The sequence below is a fragment of the Microcaecilia unicolor genome, unplaced genomic scaffold, assembly GCF_901765095.1.
Source record: "Microcaecilia unicolor unplaced genomic scaffold, aMicUni1.1, whole genome shotgun sequence".
Taxonomy (NCBI): Eukaryota; Metazoa; Chordata; class Amphibia; order Gymnophiona; family Siphonopidae; genus Microcaecilia; species Microcaecilia unicolor.
In genome coordinates, this window is record NW_021963331.1 from 20,938 (window position 1) to 38,123 (window position 17,186).

Below are 17,186 nucleotides of genomic sequence, written 5' to 3' on the forward strand. Positions count from 1 at the left end.
CTAACTCTAGAATTCAATATTCCATCCACCATGCCATCAGATAATGTTGCCCCAGCACGATTGATTTTATCCTGCTGTTCACAGGAAGCACCAGCTACAGATTTTTAAAAAATGCTCACTGGCAATAAGATTGCAGTATTTACTGAGATGTGATTACACAAATGTATTGAGATACTGTGGTTTGGCGTAGTATATTTAGTTTAGGTTTTGAAAATATGCGATTATTTCAAAATCATATAGAAAGTGGTCAGAGTAAATTACATGTTTGTGTGTTGTATCTGAAATGTTAAAGCTAGGAATTGAAATTTTGGAATTGCTGAGTGCCATGTGTATGTGTCTCATTTTTCCCCCCCCCCACTAGAGAAATACATCCAGATCTAGAAGATAATCTGAAGGAGTTTAGGAAACATCTTATTGAAAGTACTAATGACATGGTACCCCTGAAAGTCTGGGAGTTACAAGGTATGCTTTGTGTATATTGTCTACTGTGGACATTAATTGTATCTTCAATGTCAACAATGTACTGAAGTGTTAAGGTGGTGGTACTTTTGCAGATTTTTTTTTTTGCGTTACTTTGCCATTGTAGTCTATCTTAGTGAATGGAAAACCTTGTCCTGTAAAAGCAGTTAGTAGGTTAAGGATTCTGCCTTTTTTTTTTTTACATACCATAAGTTGTAACCATGAAAGATCAAAGTGCTAACTCAGAAAAAATATTTTTAAATAGAAGTGCTTAAAGCGGACAACTACATCAATGTGTTTCTTCACATTCTGAGGGACCTTGGATAAGGCTGCTGTATAAACAGATATACATGTTTGTTTATTTTAAAATTTGCTGGATCACCAGTCTGTCACAACCAAATGTAGGTGATTTACAATTAAAACTAAAATATAACGGATAGTAAAGAACTCCAATTATTTACAGAAAAGATTAATTCATTTCACAGAATCGATATTTAAGGTATTGATGCTTACTGTCATCCAATGTCCCCATAACCCCCCAAATTTTTGGAAATAAATAGGTCTTCAATTTAGATTTAAATTGTGTAAAAGATACTTCTAGTCTAATCTCAAAAGGGTAGACTGTTCAATAAACTAGGAGTTAGAAAATAAAAAGCACTATGACCTGTAAATTCCCAATATGCCTGTAACAGGCCAGGTAGAAATAATCTACAGTCATTAAGAAACTATAAAAGACATGGTGGTGCATAAGGTACCGTTAGAACAGAGAGGTAATCTGGAATGCCATTATGTGAAGCCTTAAGTCAATGTCAAAATTTTAAAATGAATCCGAAACTATTGGGAACCAATGTAGTTTTACAAATAAAGGGGTAGCATGAGCTCATCGTTTTTTGCTTTGCAGCCATATTGTAGATATTTAAGATTAATCTGAGAAATCCCAGCATAGATCACATTGCAGTAATCTATTCGAGACATAAGATGTGCATGATAAAAGTGTAAGTAAAACCTCTGAATCCATAAACTTACATACACAAAATAGCTGTCTTAAAAAAAAAAGAAATGCTTTAAGAACTGAATACATGTCTTGTGAAAAAACAAGATAAGAATCAAGGATAACTCCTAGATCACTGCTTCCCAAACCTGGTCCTGGAGGCACCTGTTTTGGTAAACAGTTATTTTGGAATCCTCGTTCCATTATCAAGGACAGTGGCTCCCAAACCTGGTCCTGGAGGCACCCCAGCCAGTCAGGTTTTCAGGATATCCACAATGGCTATTCATGAGAGAGACTTGCATACACTGTCACCACTGCATTCAAATCTCTTTCATGATATTAATTGTGAATATTCTGAAAATCTGACTGGCTGCGGTGCCTCCAGGACCAGGTTTGGGAGCCACTGTCCTTGATAATGGAACGAGGAGACCAAAATACATGTTTACCAAAAATACACAATATAAAAAAAGTTTTTTTGAGGAACTATTATAAATATGTATTATGTTAGAAAAAGTTTTTGTTGTCCTGTTCATACAGTATATCCTTTCTGATACTGTTTACAAAACCTTTTGATAAGTATTTGCAAGTCTTTGTCTTACTGGGTTTCACTGGAGAGGCAGTCTGGGGTCCATCCATATTTGTCTGGTGGTAAAGTCAGTGCACAAGAGGGTATGATGAAAATGCACAAGTCTTGCTTGCCATCTTGAAGTCTTATCTCGTCAAACGTGTGTCTAGCTATGATATTTTTATTCTTCAACCCAATGGAAGTTGGAAATAATTATTTAAAAGGGATTGATGATGTCTGGACATCCGTTTAAGTCTGGTAACAAAATAGCGCTCTGTTAATTTTAAGGGAATGGGATGAAACGTATGTAGGAAACATAGGTAAAAATATACATCGAGTTTGAAAACTGGCCAAATCGGACCTAGGGTTCAAGAGAAATAAGCTTGTCCCTGTTTTCTACTGTCCTAACTCCAGACTAGCTCCTGCAGCTGTTCCACCACTCTGCAGACTACTCCACTTCCCAAATGTACCCCCTTTACAAAATGCCCCACTATCCTAAAAACTTCACTACTCCCAAAATTACCCATTCACAACTGCCCCACTACTATTTAATAACTGAATATTGTGCCCTATTATATTAAGTTAGTCTAATAAAAAGATCTTATATTCTGTTTAATTTTTGTTTTACTTCTATGATTAGTAAAGGAGTAGTGAATATATCAACTCTTGTTGCACCTGTGAAAGTGTTAATTTTGAGGTGGTGTGGGCAGGGCCAAATCTAGAAAACATTTTTTCCTCACAGACGCAAAACAGGAAAAACCTTTTTGTTTCCATCTCTTGTCACAATTCATCAAGCTAAAAGTAATATAAAGACTGATGATAAGGGTGAATTTTCTGAATCCTTTATGCCAATAAACACGTCCAGTTGCTTTTTATGGGATTCTATGGGGGCATAGTTATAAATGTTGGCTACCATTAAGCACAGGACCCATTTTATTCAGTGAGACATGGTTGCTGATAACTGGGGTTAGCAATAAAATAAAATGTCTTAACAGTAACCCGTATTGATAATTCCCCCCCCCCCCCCAAAAAAAAAAATCTTCTATTTAAGTTAGTTTGTGTGGAATTTGATGTTGAATGCATTTTAGTGCAAATGCAATTAGTAGCAAGTGGCATCTTCTCAAGATTCAAAATTATACAGCATTTTTAGGTACATTCTTGCATGCTTATGCTTGTTCTAAATTGTATATTTTTTGTATGATGACTTTATGGAAGGAGAAAATCTAATTTTTTACATATATATTATGGATTCCAGCACCAGTAAATAAAAGGTTTGAATTACCAGGTTGATGAAATGTGTTTGTATATGGTCGGAAAGAGATTAAGTGACTAACTGGTTAAATCAGGCTGCTGAATACCCTGTTAACTTTAGGACAGTTATTTGTGCAGCTTAATTCATTGGTTAACTTGAACCTAGAGAATGGCACGGGGATAAAATTTGTCCCCGCCCCGTCCATGCATGTTCTGTCCCCGTCCCTTCCCTGTGGGCTCTGTTCTCATCTGCATAATCCTCAAACACTTATGATTTTATATTTAAATTTTTATTAAAGTATAAAAAGGAACAATATGCTGTGCAACTGTTGTGTATAAATTACAAATAGGAAACAGTAATAACAGTGAGCAACTATAATAAACCCTCCCATCACCCTCTACCCTTCCAACCCCAACAATAGCTGGCTTCTGCCACCCCAAGGAATCCTAATCCACCCTGTTAAAATGTCCAGAGGTACAAAATACAACCCGTTCTGTATGCCCTAGAGGGGAGAAATATGCCCTATGAAGCACTGTTATGATTTTTAATCTGTGGATGAATAAGAAGTCATCAACAATCTCAGGATTCAATTATCTCTCCTGTCTTCCACAGTCCCTCATGCAATGGAAGTTGTCTTATTAGAAGATGTGCTGGTAGCAGGATGTACAGGATCCCCCCATGCAAATTTTGCTAGCTGTGGCCAGCATGTTTGCTTGTTTTTCCAAAAAATAAAAATATTGTCATCTGCATCAATGAAACATAAATAACAGTCCAGTTCATTAACAGGCTTCAAAGTAGAAAGTGACACGGGGACAAACTCACGGGCTCTGTCTCCATCCCCGCCCCGTCCCCATGGGATCTGTTGCTGTCCCCTTCCCATCCTCGCAGTTACTGCGGGTCCCCGTCTCCGTGTCATTCTCTACTTTAACCACACTCATAACACACCTCTGCCCAAGAATAATTTGATACTTTGTTTCAAGCCAACTAGTTGACTGAAAAACTGTATGGAGTAGATGGTGGGAAATTAAAAAAATAATAATAATAATTGATTTGTCCAGATTAGTCCCGAAGTAACCTGAATAAATCTTTTTAATATCTACCCTAGTGTTTATTATAAGTTTTCCCAAGTGTATATGTACTTTTACACAATGAAGAGTGTCATGCAATAGTATTGATTTACTAGTAATTAATCTACAGTGATTATTTTTTCTTCCAGATCTAAGCTTTCAAGCAGCTTCTAGAATTGTCTCCTCTCCTGTTTATGATGCATTAAATATATTGAGAGACATTAGTCAGAATTTCCCAATCAAGGCCAGGTACGGTAAAAAAAAATTTTTAATGTGCCTTTTTGAAATGTAATACTGAATAGATTTTAGTTTACTCCTATTCATGTTTTCAATTCATTTATGGGAATGCTGTTCTTTAGTTTGAATTTTCATGATGGAAAGAGCTTTGTTGGTTTTTAATATACGTTATTAGGATGAAAGAGAAAAAGGTTGGAGATGGAGTCTCGAAGTGTCTCACAGTAAAATAATCAGTTGCTCCTGCTGGTGCTGGTTCTAGACTCAAAAGGGCTGCCGGGACCTCCAGCAGCATTTTTCCTAGAGCCAGCTGTACTCAAGGGCAAGTGGGGATGCTTCTATGCAACTACCCACCAACAATGTTAGGCCCAGGAGAGGACTACCTCTTAGGGGGTGGGCTCAGGAGGGGAGCTGTTTTTTGTCAGAGGGAGGCGGAGTCGGGAGGGAGTAGGGAATGCCCACAAAGTTTTGAAATAAGTCTGAACACAGATTTCAGGCTGGTTTCGACACCAAAAACGAAATTCGGGTTGGCCTCTAAGGTTATTTGTTTGAACCAAGAATTGGGTGCTCTACTAGTGCTGTGCTCTTAAATTGAGTTCGAACTGTTGTGAAGTTGTCTAATAGTTAATGCAGTGGCCTGAGGACCTGGAGAACTCAGTTTGATTCCCCCTTCAACTCCTTGTGACACTGGGCAAGTCACTTAACCCTCCATTGCCTCAGGTTAAAAAAAAAAAAAGTACCTGCATATAATACATAAACCGTTTTGATTGTAACCACAGAAGGGCAGTATATCAAATCCCATTCCTGTCACTTTAGGCTTTTCTGTTATTTTGATGTTAATCATTCTCGGAATTTTCTATATACTGGGTAACAGTTATGTGCTGTTTGGATCCTTTTGTAAGTTTCTATAAAGTTTTTCTGTTTCAGTTTTAGTAGGTGGTATTTTAATGCTGCTAAAGTTTATTTCTGGTATTTATCATCTGATTAACCATCAAGGCAGAGAACAATGACACATTATAAGCAGGTACTTTCTCTGTCCCTAGAGGGCTCACAATATCGGTTTTTGTACCTGAGGCTATGGTGGGTTAAATGACTTGCCCAAGGTCACAAGGAGTTGTAGTGGGAATCAAACCCAGGATGCTGGGATCAAAGCCCGCTGCACTAACCAAACTAAAGTTCTTTTCCAATTCCTCATAAAATTGCTTTGGATTCTCCCTAAATGTTCTGTTTCAGTTTACTGTTTCCTGTTTTCATATCAGCAGTTCTGAGCATTTGCTGCTATATTTAATTCATTATTGGAACATGTAAATATAGGAGTTGATATTCAAAGCAATTTAGACTACCAGGAGAAGGCAATTTAAATTGCTTATACGGGGTTATCCGGAGATAATTCAGCAGCACTTAACGGACAGTTCCATTGAATATCCCCTTTAGCCACCCATTCTGAAATCAGCTTGGTCATGGGCATTCTGGGGGCAGAGTTAAGGTGGCATAGAAGCTTAGATAGTTAGCAGCAACTTTGAGTCCAGTAACCAATTGAGCAACCGCAGATAGTTAAGACAGAAAAAAGTCTGCCCTTGCTTTATGTGGAGAATTAACTGAGCCCCAGTGTGAATATCAGCCATTGCCCGGTTAACTTCTGGGTCCTGGTCTGAAGTCATACCAACCCCCTCTGATCCTCCCTCCTACCCCCCTCTCCCCCGGTCTATAGGAACTCTTTTCTGCCACTCACGATAAGCCTTCTTGGACGTACCTAAGTCCCTGATAGTCTAGTGTGGATGATGGGGCAGGAGCGAACCCCACTTGCTCCTGCCCCAAGCGGCATCCTTGCGGTATTTCAGAGTCTGCCACCCTACTACCTCAACTCATTTCTAGTTCTACTGCTTCTCCATTTCTGAAAAAGATTAGTTTGTATATTAATACCTTTTAAGTATTTAAAAGTCTGTAGTATGTTCCTCCATCCCTCCTTTCCTCTAAGGTGTATATATTCAGGACTTCAAGTATCTTCTCGTACATCTTTTGGCACAAACCCCATATCATTTTTATCTGAACTAGAGAGTTGCATGGGGATAGAAATCTAACCCATCCCCGCTGGAATCTTGCCCATCCCTGCAAGAATTTAATGGTTCCTAAAAATTCTGGTCAATTCTTTCTTTCTGGGTTGAAGCCGCAGCACAAGAGGCAAGGAAGAATGTTAGAACTTGGAACACTCTGGTGCACATATGGAAGGCCGTCTCTGATTTGCTGTCACTGTGTACTGAGAGGTCACCACATGCACATTGCAATAGGTCAGGTGACCTCTGATGGTCATGCCTGTGGCAGAGCTGAGTCTTGTGCATCAGCCCGGGAGCAGAGAGGGTTAATGGAAGACTTTCCACATCAGCACTGTTAAAGCAAAGAGGAGGAGACAGCGGCATTCAAAGAACTTGGTACTTAGTAGGTGAGAGGCTGGTGCCGGTGTAGCTGACACTTCCACGGGAACCCCGCAGACCTGCTTCCATCCCCATGGGAACCCCGCAGAACTGCTTCCGTCCCTGCAGTAGTCCCGCAGACTCAGAGGGGAATTCTTGCGAACCCAGTTCCCAAGCAGGTCTCTATTCTGAATCACATCAAATCTTTTTGATGTCTTTAGCAAGATGTGTTCGATTTTGGAGGCTATAATACTCCAGATGGGGCTTCAACAATGACTTGTACAGGAGCATTACCACCACCTTTCTTCTACTGGATATGCCTCTCTATGCAGCCTTCTGGCTTCAGTCACTGCCTTGTCACATTCTTTTGTTGCCTTAAGATCCTGAGGCACTACCAACTCAAAGTCTCATCCTTGTTACAAAAAATACTTCTGCTTTCATAACAACTGCTATTAATACATTGCTATTTTTGCCTTTTGGTTCCCATAATCTTCACAAAATGCCTCATAATGATGGATGCCCATCTGTACAAATAAAGGCTTTCTCTATCTTGATGTATGGCTCATAATTACCATTTTGGAAATACTTGCTTTAACCCTCTGAGGCAAAACAAACCACCTGCTCCTGAGGTTTGGGCTTCATTGTCAACTTTCAGAAATCTGCTGTGTGCCCTATAAACATTTTGTTCATAGACATAATTCTGGACATAGTACGTGAAAGCTTTTTATGCCACTGGACAGACTTTCAAATAGAAGAGATTTTCCATCTGGTGCTTTACAGTTGGCCACAACTCTGTCACAAGAGCAATTCTATAACAGGATTGTACTTGGAAGGTAGCAGTTAGCTAGAAACATAAGTGAACTTCAAGCCTTGGTAATCTATGAGATATACACTTAATTTCATTGTTACAATGTAGTTTCCAAACTCATCCCAAGTTTTTACCTACGATGGTAACACATTTCTATGCCTGATGGAAATAGTGCTTCCTATGTTCTATCCAAAGGCAAAGAATCTATGCAAAAAAAGTCCACCACACTCTGGACTGTAAACAGTCCCTCTCTTACTATCTGTAAAGAAGTGAATCCATCAGAATATCTGTACAGCGCTTTGCCTCCTTTACCTCTAACAGAATAGGCATTCCAGTTTCCAAAAGAACTCTATCAAATTGACTAGCATCCTGCATCTTATTCTGAACAAACTATTGCTCCTCATCTGGTCTGACAACAAACTTCCAGAATTCCACCTTCCCATTACCCACACCACACAGAGCGCAAAACAGTGAAACAATATCAAGAGGTAAAATAATTGGAGAAAGACTGTGGCAAGTAACCTTGAGATTGCACAAATGGCCAAATTCCAAGCCAGAGGAGCTGGTGAACAATTGGAACTCAGCTATCAAAGCATCCCTGGATGTCATGGTGCTGTTGGTAGAAAGAAAAGTCCCTAAATTGGCCATAAATCCCTGGTATATGCAAGAATTGAAATTGCTAAAAAAAAATCTTGTAGACAACTGGAAAGGATCTAGTCGAAAACACAGAAGTCTAAAGACAGATCTCTGAAGAGCTGAAAGAGTTACAAAATTATGAGTATCCCTGGAGAGCTCAAATAAAGAGGTACAAAAATATGAAAGGAATGAAGAAACAAAGATACTACTCCCACAAAATCACCAACAGCAGCAATTCTTCATGTGCACTCTTCCAACCGGTCAGATCCTTGACAAAATCCCCTGCATCCGACCGGTTAAACAGAGCTCTCCTTGGATGCATTTGCAGAGTACTTCCAGTCCAAGGTCAAGAAACTACTCAAATCCATCCCAAAACCATTGCTAAAGGAGAGGGAGAATGTCCATCACACAGAAGACTCCTGCCCAGTCGATAGGAATTGGTCATCCTTCAACTCACTAGAAGCAAACAAATTCAAATTCACCCTGTCAAAATTCTCTAAGGGCTCTTGCACACTTGATCCCTTCAAGGCCAAAGTGCTCAAACATGCTCCATCATCAATGGTAGAGCACATCAGAATGATAGTAGAATCCTTGCTAAACATAGGCTCCTTTCCTACATACCTACTCTAACAAAAACAATGGAATCAATAGTTGCAAAACAGTTCCAGGGCTACATAGACCAACATTACCTACTCGACTCCATGCAATCGGGATTCCGCCCCATTTTATCATGGAAACACTAATAGCAGGGCTCCTAACAGAATTTTGCTTATTGCTCAAGAAGGACCATAATGTAGGTAGACCTTTCCATTGCCTTCGACCTTGTGAACCACAACTAGTTATTAGGAATGCTAACAGAAATGAGAGTCACTGGGAAAGCCCTAAGGTGATTCACAGGTTTTCTGCAACACAGATCAATCCAGGTCAAATGGCAACACTCTCTCTCACACCCTGACCATGAAATATGGGGGTACCACGAGGTTCACCCCTGTCCCCATTTGTCCCCATTTGCAACAGAGTGGACACCCCGGAGGGAGTGAAAAACATGAAAAAAGATCTGAAGAAGCTGGAAAAATGGTCTAACGTTTGGCAATTAAAATTCAATGCGAAGAAATGCAAAGTGATGCACTTAGGGAGTAGAAATCCAAGGGAGGCGTATGTGTTAGGTGGGGAGAGCCTGATAGACACGGACGGGAGAGGGATCTTGGGGTGATAGTATCTGAGGACCTGAAGGCGATGAAACAGTGCGACAAGGCGGTGGCCGTAGCGAGAAGGTTGCTAGCTGTATAGAGAGAGGTGTGACCAGCAGAAAAAGGAGGTTTTAATGCCCCTGTATAAGACGTTGGTGAGGCCCCACCTGGAGTATTGTGTTCAGTTTTGGAGGCCGTACCTTGCGAAGGATGTTAAAAAATGGAAGCGGTGCAAAGAAAAGCTACGAGGATGGTATGGGAGTTGCGTTCCAAGACGTATGAAGAGAGGCTTGCTGACCTGAACATGTATACTCTGGAGGAAAGGAGGAACAGGGGTGATATGATACAGACGTTCAAATATTTGAAAGGTATTAATCCGCAAACGAATCTTTTCCGGAGATGGGAAGGCGGTAGAACGAGAGGACATGAAATGAGATTGAAGGGGGGCAGACTCAGGAAAGATGTCAGGAAGTATTTCTTCACAGAGAGGGTGGTGAACGCTTGGAATGCCCTCCCGCGGGAGGTGGTGGAGATGAAAACGGTAACGGAATTCAAGCATGCGTGGGACAGGCATAAAGGAATCCTGTGCAGAAGGAATGGATCCACAGAAGCTTAACTGAAATTGGGTGGCAGGGGGAAGAGGGGTTGGTGGTGATGAGGCTAGGTGGGGAGGGAGACTTTTTTATAGGGGTCTGTGCGGAGCCGGTGATGGGAGGAGGGATGGTGGTTGGGAGATGGGAAATAATGCTGCACAGATTTATAGGCTGTGCCCTGGAACAGACAGTACAAATCAGGGTAAGGTATACACATATGAGTTTATCGTGGGCAGGACTAGATGGACCGTGCAGGTCTTTTCTGCCGTCACTCTACTATGTACTATGTACTATGTCTTCAACTTTATCTTTGGAGGGATGGGGAAAATTCTAAAGCCCTTGGAGTTAAGATACTTCTCTCATGCCAATGACATCATGTTCTCTTCCCTTAGAAAGACCTCACCACAGCATACACACTAATGAACGAGGTCTTTGACTCATTATTTGCATGGTTCTGTGCCCTGGATCTGAACATAAACCCAGACAAGACCATCATAATATGGATTGGGAATGAATCTCTTTAAACCACCCAACCAGTAACCTACGCTAGCAGGATCAACCATAACCCTAAAAACAGATAAAATTGCTTGATATCTGGTTAGACTCTCATTTAACCATGGCAACACAAATAAACAACGTGCTATGCAAGTGTTTCTGCAATTGAAACTCCTTCGCCATATCAAACATTTGCTAGACACAACACACTTCGAAATCATAGTTCAAGCCTTGATCCTAACAATCTTAGATTACTGCAGTATAATATACCTGGGCTTCCCTGACAAAACTAATGAGGAAGTAACATGTAATAGAAAACGAGAGAATCCGTAGGACCGTTAGATCACGAAGGAACAAAAGAGGCTGTCACAGAGGACAAGACCCTAGCAGAGAAACTGAATGAATTCTTTGCTTTTGTCTTTACAAAAGAATATGTAAGAGATCTGCCTGTACAAGAAATGGCTTTCAAGGGTGATGATGCGGAGGAACTGAAAGAAATCTTGGTGACCCTGGAAGATGTACTGAGCCAAATTTACAAATAAAGAGCAGTAAATCACCTGGACCGGATGGCATACATCCAAGGGGTACTCAAAAGAACTTGAAGCATGAATTGCTGATTTGCTGTTAGCAATATGTAACCTGTCATTAAAATCGTCCATAGTACCTGAAGATTGGAGGGTGGCCAGTGTGAAGCCAATTTTTAAAAAGGGTTCTGGGAATGATCTGGGAAATTACAGACCGGTAAGCCTGAAGTCAGTGCCGGGCAAAATAGTTAAAACTATTATAAAGAATAAAATTGCAGAAACACATAGACAAACATGGTTTAATTTTATTTATTTATTTGTAGCATTTGTATCCCACATTTTCCCACCTATTTGCAGGCTCAATGTGGCTTACATTTGCTGTAATGGCGGTTCACAACAATTTTTCTCAATTGTCTGGAGTGCAATAATATACAAAAAATATATACATAGTTCACTCCTGCTGTATGCTTTGTAGAATTATGCACCACTATGAACTAAAATATATAAATTATATAGAAAAAATAGCCTCAAAGCCCAGGGAACCTCGAATAGGACTCCACTGAGATGGCCAACATCATAGGCTCCTCCTACCTTCCGAAAAAAACCTCCACAGGTACCTAAAAAAACTCCCTACCCAGGGGAGAAAAAGGCCCTGTGAGACAAAAACGGAAAGTGGAGTCATTCAATTATTTATTAAGAAGTCCAAATGAGTGCTCAGCTCTACAAAGAATACTAAATGGAAGAAAAGAATTTGTATAGTCACTTCAAAAAACCTCTTAATAATGTGAAAAAACAATTTTAAATAGGAACGCAATTGTGTATAGGACTCATCTAAAGGAGTCCATTCCGATATTCAAAAGCAAACACTTATCTTGAGACGTCTCAAGATAAGTGTTTGCTTTTGAATATCGGAATGGACTCCTTTAGATGAGTCCTATACACAATTGCGTTCCTATTTAAAATTGTTTTTTCACATTATTAAGAGGTTTTTTTGAAGTGACTATACAAATTCTTTTCTTCCATTTAGTATTCTTTGTAGAGCTGAGCACTCATTTGGACTTCTTAATAAATAATTGAATGACTCCACTTTCCGTTTTTTTTGTCTCACAGGGCCTTTTTTCTCCCCTGGGTAGGGAGTTTTTTTAGGTACCTGTGGAGGTTTTTTCGGAAGGTAGGAGGAGCCTATGATGTGGCCATCTCAGTGGAGTCCTAATTCGAGGTTCCCTGGGCCTTTGAGGCTATTTTTTCTATATAATTTATATATTTTAGTTCATAGTGGTGCATAATTCTACAAAGCATACAGCAGGAGTGAAACTATTGTATATATTTTTCTGTAATGGCGGTTGCCATTTCCGGTTAACAGAATTACAATTGGTATTGCATTAAGGAGCATACATACATGGTAACGTTCATGGTGTATACATGCATGGTAACATATATGGGACATAGTGTATATGGAATAATCGTGATCTATATATATATATATAAACCATGTGATACATATATGGTAAAGAATAAATTCTGGTAGTTCAAGAAGATCCTGAGTAATACATGCATGGTAAAAATACATTGTGGTAGTTCAAGAAGGTTCCTGAGTAATAGGTTAGATTGTAACAGACGTTAGTTCATTGTCTATTGAGAAGTTCTGTTCAGCATAAGGATAGAGAGATAGTGTTTGATCATAATAGCAAAGAGGTTGAACAGTCAAGTGATAGAAGTTCGCATTTGTATAGATCGTGTATAATGTTAGTATTTAGTATTTAAGCTGGATATTTGTTGTAGGCCTTCTTGAAAAGGTCTGTTTTCAGAAGTCTTCGGAAGATGGGACAGAGTCAGCATGGGTTCAGCCAAGGGAAGTCTTGCCTCACAAGTTTGCTTCATTTCTTTGAAGGCGTGAATAAACATGTGGATAAAGGTGAGCCAGTTGATGTAGTGTATCTGGATTTTCAGAAAGCTTTTGACAAAGTTCCTCATGAGAGACTCCTCTGAAAATTAAAAAGTCATGGACTAGGAGTCAAATGTCCTGTGGATTAGGAATTGGTTTTTGGACAGGAAACAGAGGGTAGGGTTAAATAACCATTTTTCTCAATGGAAGAGGGTGAATAGTGGAGTGCTGCAGGGATCTGTGCTGGGAGTGGTACTATTGAACATATTTATAAATGATCTGGAAATCGAAACAACGAGTGAGGTGACTAAATTTGCAGATGATACAAAACTATTCAGATTTGTTAAAACACGTGTGGACTGTGAAATATTGCAGGAAGACCTTAGGAAATTGGAAAACTGGGCTACCAAATGGCAGATGAAATTTAATGTGGACAGATGCAAGATGATGTACATTGCAAAGAATAATCCAATCATAATTACCTGATGCTATGGTCCATCTTGAGGATCAGCACTCAAGAAAAAGATCTAGGTGGTGGTGTATATAATACGCCAAACTCTGTGTGCAGCAGCGTCCAAAAAACCAAGCAGGATGCTAGGAATTATTAGGAAAGGGATGGTGAATAAGACCAGAAATACTATAATGCCTCTGTATTGCTCCATGGTGTGACCACACCTTGAGTATTGCATTCAGTTCTGGTTGCCATATCTCAAAAAGATATAGTAGAATTAGAAAGATTCAAAGAACAGCGACCAAAATGAATAAAGGGGATGGAACTCCTCTCGTATGAGGAAAAGCTAAGAGGTTAGGGCTCTTCAGCTTGGAAAAGAGATGAATGAGGGGTGATGTGATTGAGGTCTACAAAATCCTGAGTGGTGTAGAACGAGTAGAAGTAAATCGATTTTTACTTGTTCCGAAAGTACAAAGACTAGGGGACACTCAAGGAAGTTATGTGGAAATATTTTTAAAATAAATAGGAGGAAATATTTTTTCACTCAGTGAATAGTTAAGCTCTGGAACTCTTTGCCGGAGCATGTTCTAGCAGCGATTAACGTATCGGGGTTTAAAAAAGGTTTGGACAAGTTCCTGGAGAAGAAGTCTATATGCTATTGAGACAGACATGGGGAGGCAGCTGCTTGCCCCAGGATTGGTAGCATGGAATGTTGCTAATAATTGGGTTTCTGCCAGGTACGTGTGACCTGGCTTGACCACTGGTTGGAAACTTGATACTGGGCTAGATGGACCATTGGTCTGACCCAGTATGGCTACTCTTATGTTGTGGCCAAGCTAATTGGAGGAGGGAAATGGTTTGATCCCGCCGCTCCATTCCTGCTGAAATTGCACTGGCTCCCCTGTAAGGCTAGAGTGGAGTTCAAACTCCTCACCATGATTTTCAAATGCCTATATGGGATGGCCCCAGAATACCTACAATCCTTAATAAAACTTTATAAGCCAAGACGATATTAGATCCTTAACTGATATCAGACTGGTATCCCCTAACAAGAGTGTTGTCTCAAAAAGACATTCAACTCGATGCTGTTAGGGAAAGGGGTGGTACTTTGGAACTCACTACCAATACAGCTTAGATTAACATGAGATTACGTGAACTTCTGTTGACTTTTGAAGACATGGCTTTTTCAAAAACACTATGGGATGCCAATGAATCCTAGAAAAACAGCAAATCCCAGGAAAAGACCCAATAGCACCTACAATGGCAACCAGAGCAGATGAAGATGAGATGACCACAGAATAGAATACTGAGCGCAACCCCACTGACCCTAGGAATAATTGTACAACTGTCATACTACTGACACTAATAACCTCATCACACAATCGCAGGAGCCACTTAAATGTTTAGGTCCTATTCGATCACGAATACATATTCTCAACCCTTTTGATTACTCTTGCCTTCTCAATTGTCATTACTCTGTCTGAAAGTACACACATTCTTTCCTAATTGCCTTTATGCTGTTTAATTTATTTTTTCTATATATGAATGTGTTCTATTGTATGATTTAATTTCCAACTGGTCTGTACTCTGCCTTAAACTTAAAGGTTAAGTGGACTGTAAATGCCGACATTAAATTAATTCTACAGTGAATCTCTTTAGATTTGAGCCACTACAGCTACTGTGGATCTCCTGATGCCCACTTTGCTGGATACTATTTATAAAGTAACAATCTAGTCCTTACTTCATACATTCACTTCACACTGCTGCTGTATGTAGTGTATTTGGTCAAGCTGTTCTGCCCATTCTGTCTGGGTGACATTCAATGAGGCATATTTTCAAAGCACTTAGCCTTCCAAAGTTCCATAGGTTTCTGTGGAACTTTGGAAGGCTAAGTGCTTTGAAAATATGCCTCAAAATATTGTTATCCTTTCACTATATTTGCAGGTTGCTCCTGAAAAGTTGCCAATGTGTAAACAGATGAGTTGCTCTAAGCTTGGGAGTCGCCCACTCGTGTGCCTGACTCAGTCCTGATGTCGGTGGAAAAGCATTGATGCTCATCTGTAACAGACGTTTTTTGTAGGCAGCATAACGGAGAGTTGCATATCCTGAGCTATTGGACTAAATGAGGAGCTAAGGAGATTGCAGTGTGCAGGAAGTGCTGTGTATGCTTAGAATTTTATACTAAGGACTAAGATATTCAGCTGGCGGTGATCAGTATTTTGCTGTCTGCCATCGGCTTTATTCCCAGATAGTCAACGCTGAGCCATGTCTGAGCCCTGGCATTAAATAATCCAGGCATACAAGGCCAGATAACGGAGCTGGTTAAATGCGATATTCAGCACCTAACTAGCTACAGTGAGCTGCATAAAGCTATGACTGTGTTTTCTGTGGTGCTATTGATGCAGTTATCCTACCTGGTTAAGTGCTGCATATTGAGGGGCATAATCGAACGCGAACGCCCATTTGTAAAAACGTCCATCTCCGAGACGGGTCCGTGAAGGGGCGGGCCGAACTGTATTTTTGAAAAAAATGGAACGTCCATCTTTTTTTCGAAAATACATTGGATTAGGGCGTTTTTGTTTTTTAGCGATAATCGAAACCGAAGCGTCCCAGCTCAAAACGACCAAATCCAAGGCATTTGGTCGTGGGAGGGGCCAGCATTCGTAGTGCACTGGTCCCCCTGAGATGCCTCTATGCCAGCCTCAAATATCATACCTAGCTCCATGACAGTAGTATGCAGGTCCCCAGAGCAATTTTACTTTAGTTGGTGCTGCGCGGGACCCATGCAGAGAGGAAAAATCGGAAGAAAAAAAAAACAAGCAAGCAAGTGCAGTCAGGGACGTCCAAATTAAAAGATAGTAAAAGGGGGAATTGAACCAGCAACCTTTTGATTACAAACTCAGTGCTCTAGCCAGTGCACCACTGATTAGACGTCCTTCCCTTTCCATTAAGTCTCTCCAAGTTTCTGTCAGCCAATCACAGCTCATTTAGCTGACATCTGTGTCAGCTAAACAGCGGTGATTGGCTGACAGAAACTTGGAGGGACTTAATGGAAAGGGAAGGACATCTAGGCACCTGAATAATGTGGCTCACTGGCTAGAGCACTGAGCTTGTAATCAGAAGGTTGCTGGTTCGATTCCCCCTTTTACTATCCTGGTAATTTAGACGTCCCTGACTGCACTTGCTTGTTTTTTTTTTTTTTTTCTTCCGATTTTTCCTCTCTGCATGGGTCCCCGCACAGCACTAACTAAACTAAAATTACTTAGGGGACCTGCATACTGCTGTCATGGAGCTGGGGATGACATTTGAGGCTGGCTTACAAGTTGGAAAAAAGTGTTTAACATTCGTTTTTTTTTTGGTGGGAGGGGGTTAGTGACCACTGGGGGTGTCAGGGGAGGTCATCCCTGGTTCCCTCCGGTGGTCATCTGGTCATTTAGGGCACTTTTTTTGGGACCATGTTCGTGAAAAAAACGGGTCCAACAAAAGTGACCTAAATTCTCTCTGAAAACGCCTTCTTTTTTCCATTATCGGCCGAGCACGCACATCTCTGCTCAGCCGGTAACCACGCCTCAGTCCCGCCTTCACCACGCCTCCGACACGCCCCATCAACTTTATGCATTCCCGC

At 40.5% G+C, this 17,186-nt stretch overlaps 1 protein-coding gene across 1 annotated transcript in view; it reads left to right on the forward strand.

Annotated features, from left to right (window-relative positions):
* LOC115459199 (UDP-glucose:glycoprotein glucosyltransferase 2-like) overlaps window positions 1-17,186 on the forward strand; it is a gene marked incomplete at both ends in the record, with an annotated part of 97,910 nt that overhangs the window by 7,903 nt on the left and 72,821 nt on the right. The window contains 2 exons of the mRNA XM_030189060.1: window positions 362-462; window positions 4,484-4,583. Of these exons, the coding sequence (XP_030044920.1) occupies window positions 362-462; window positions 4,484-4,583 (201 nt within the window). The remainder of the gene's footprint in view (window positions 1-361; window positions 463-4,483; window positions 4,584-17,186) is intronic.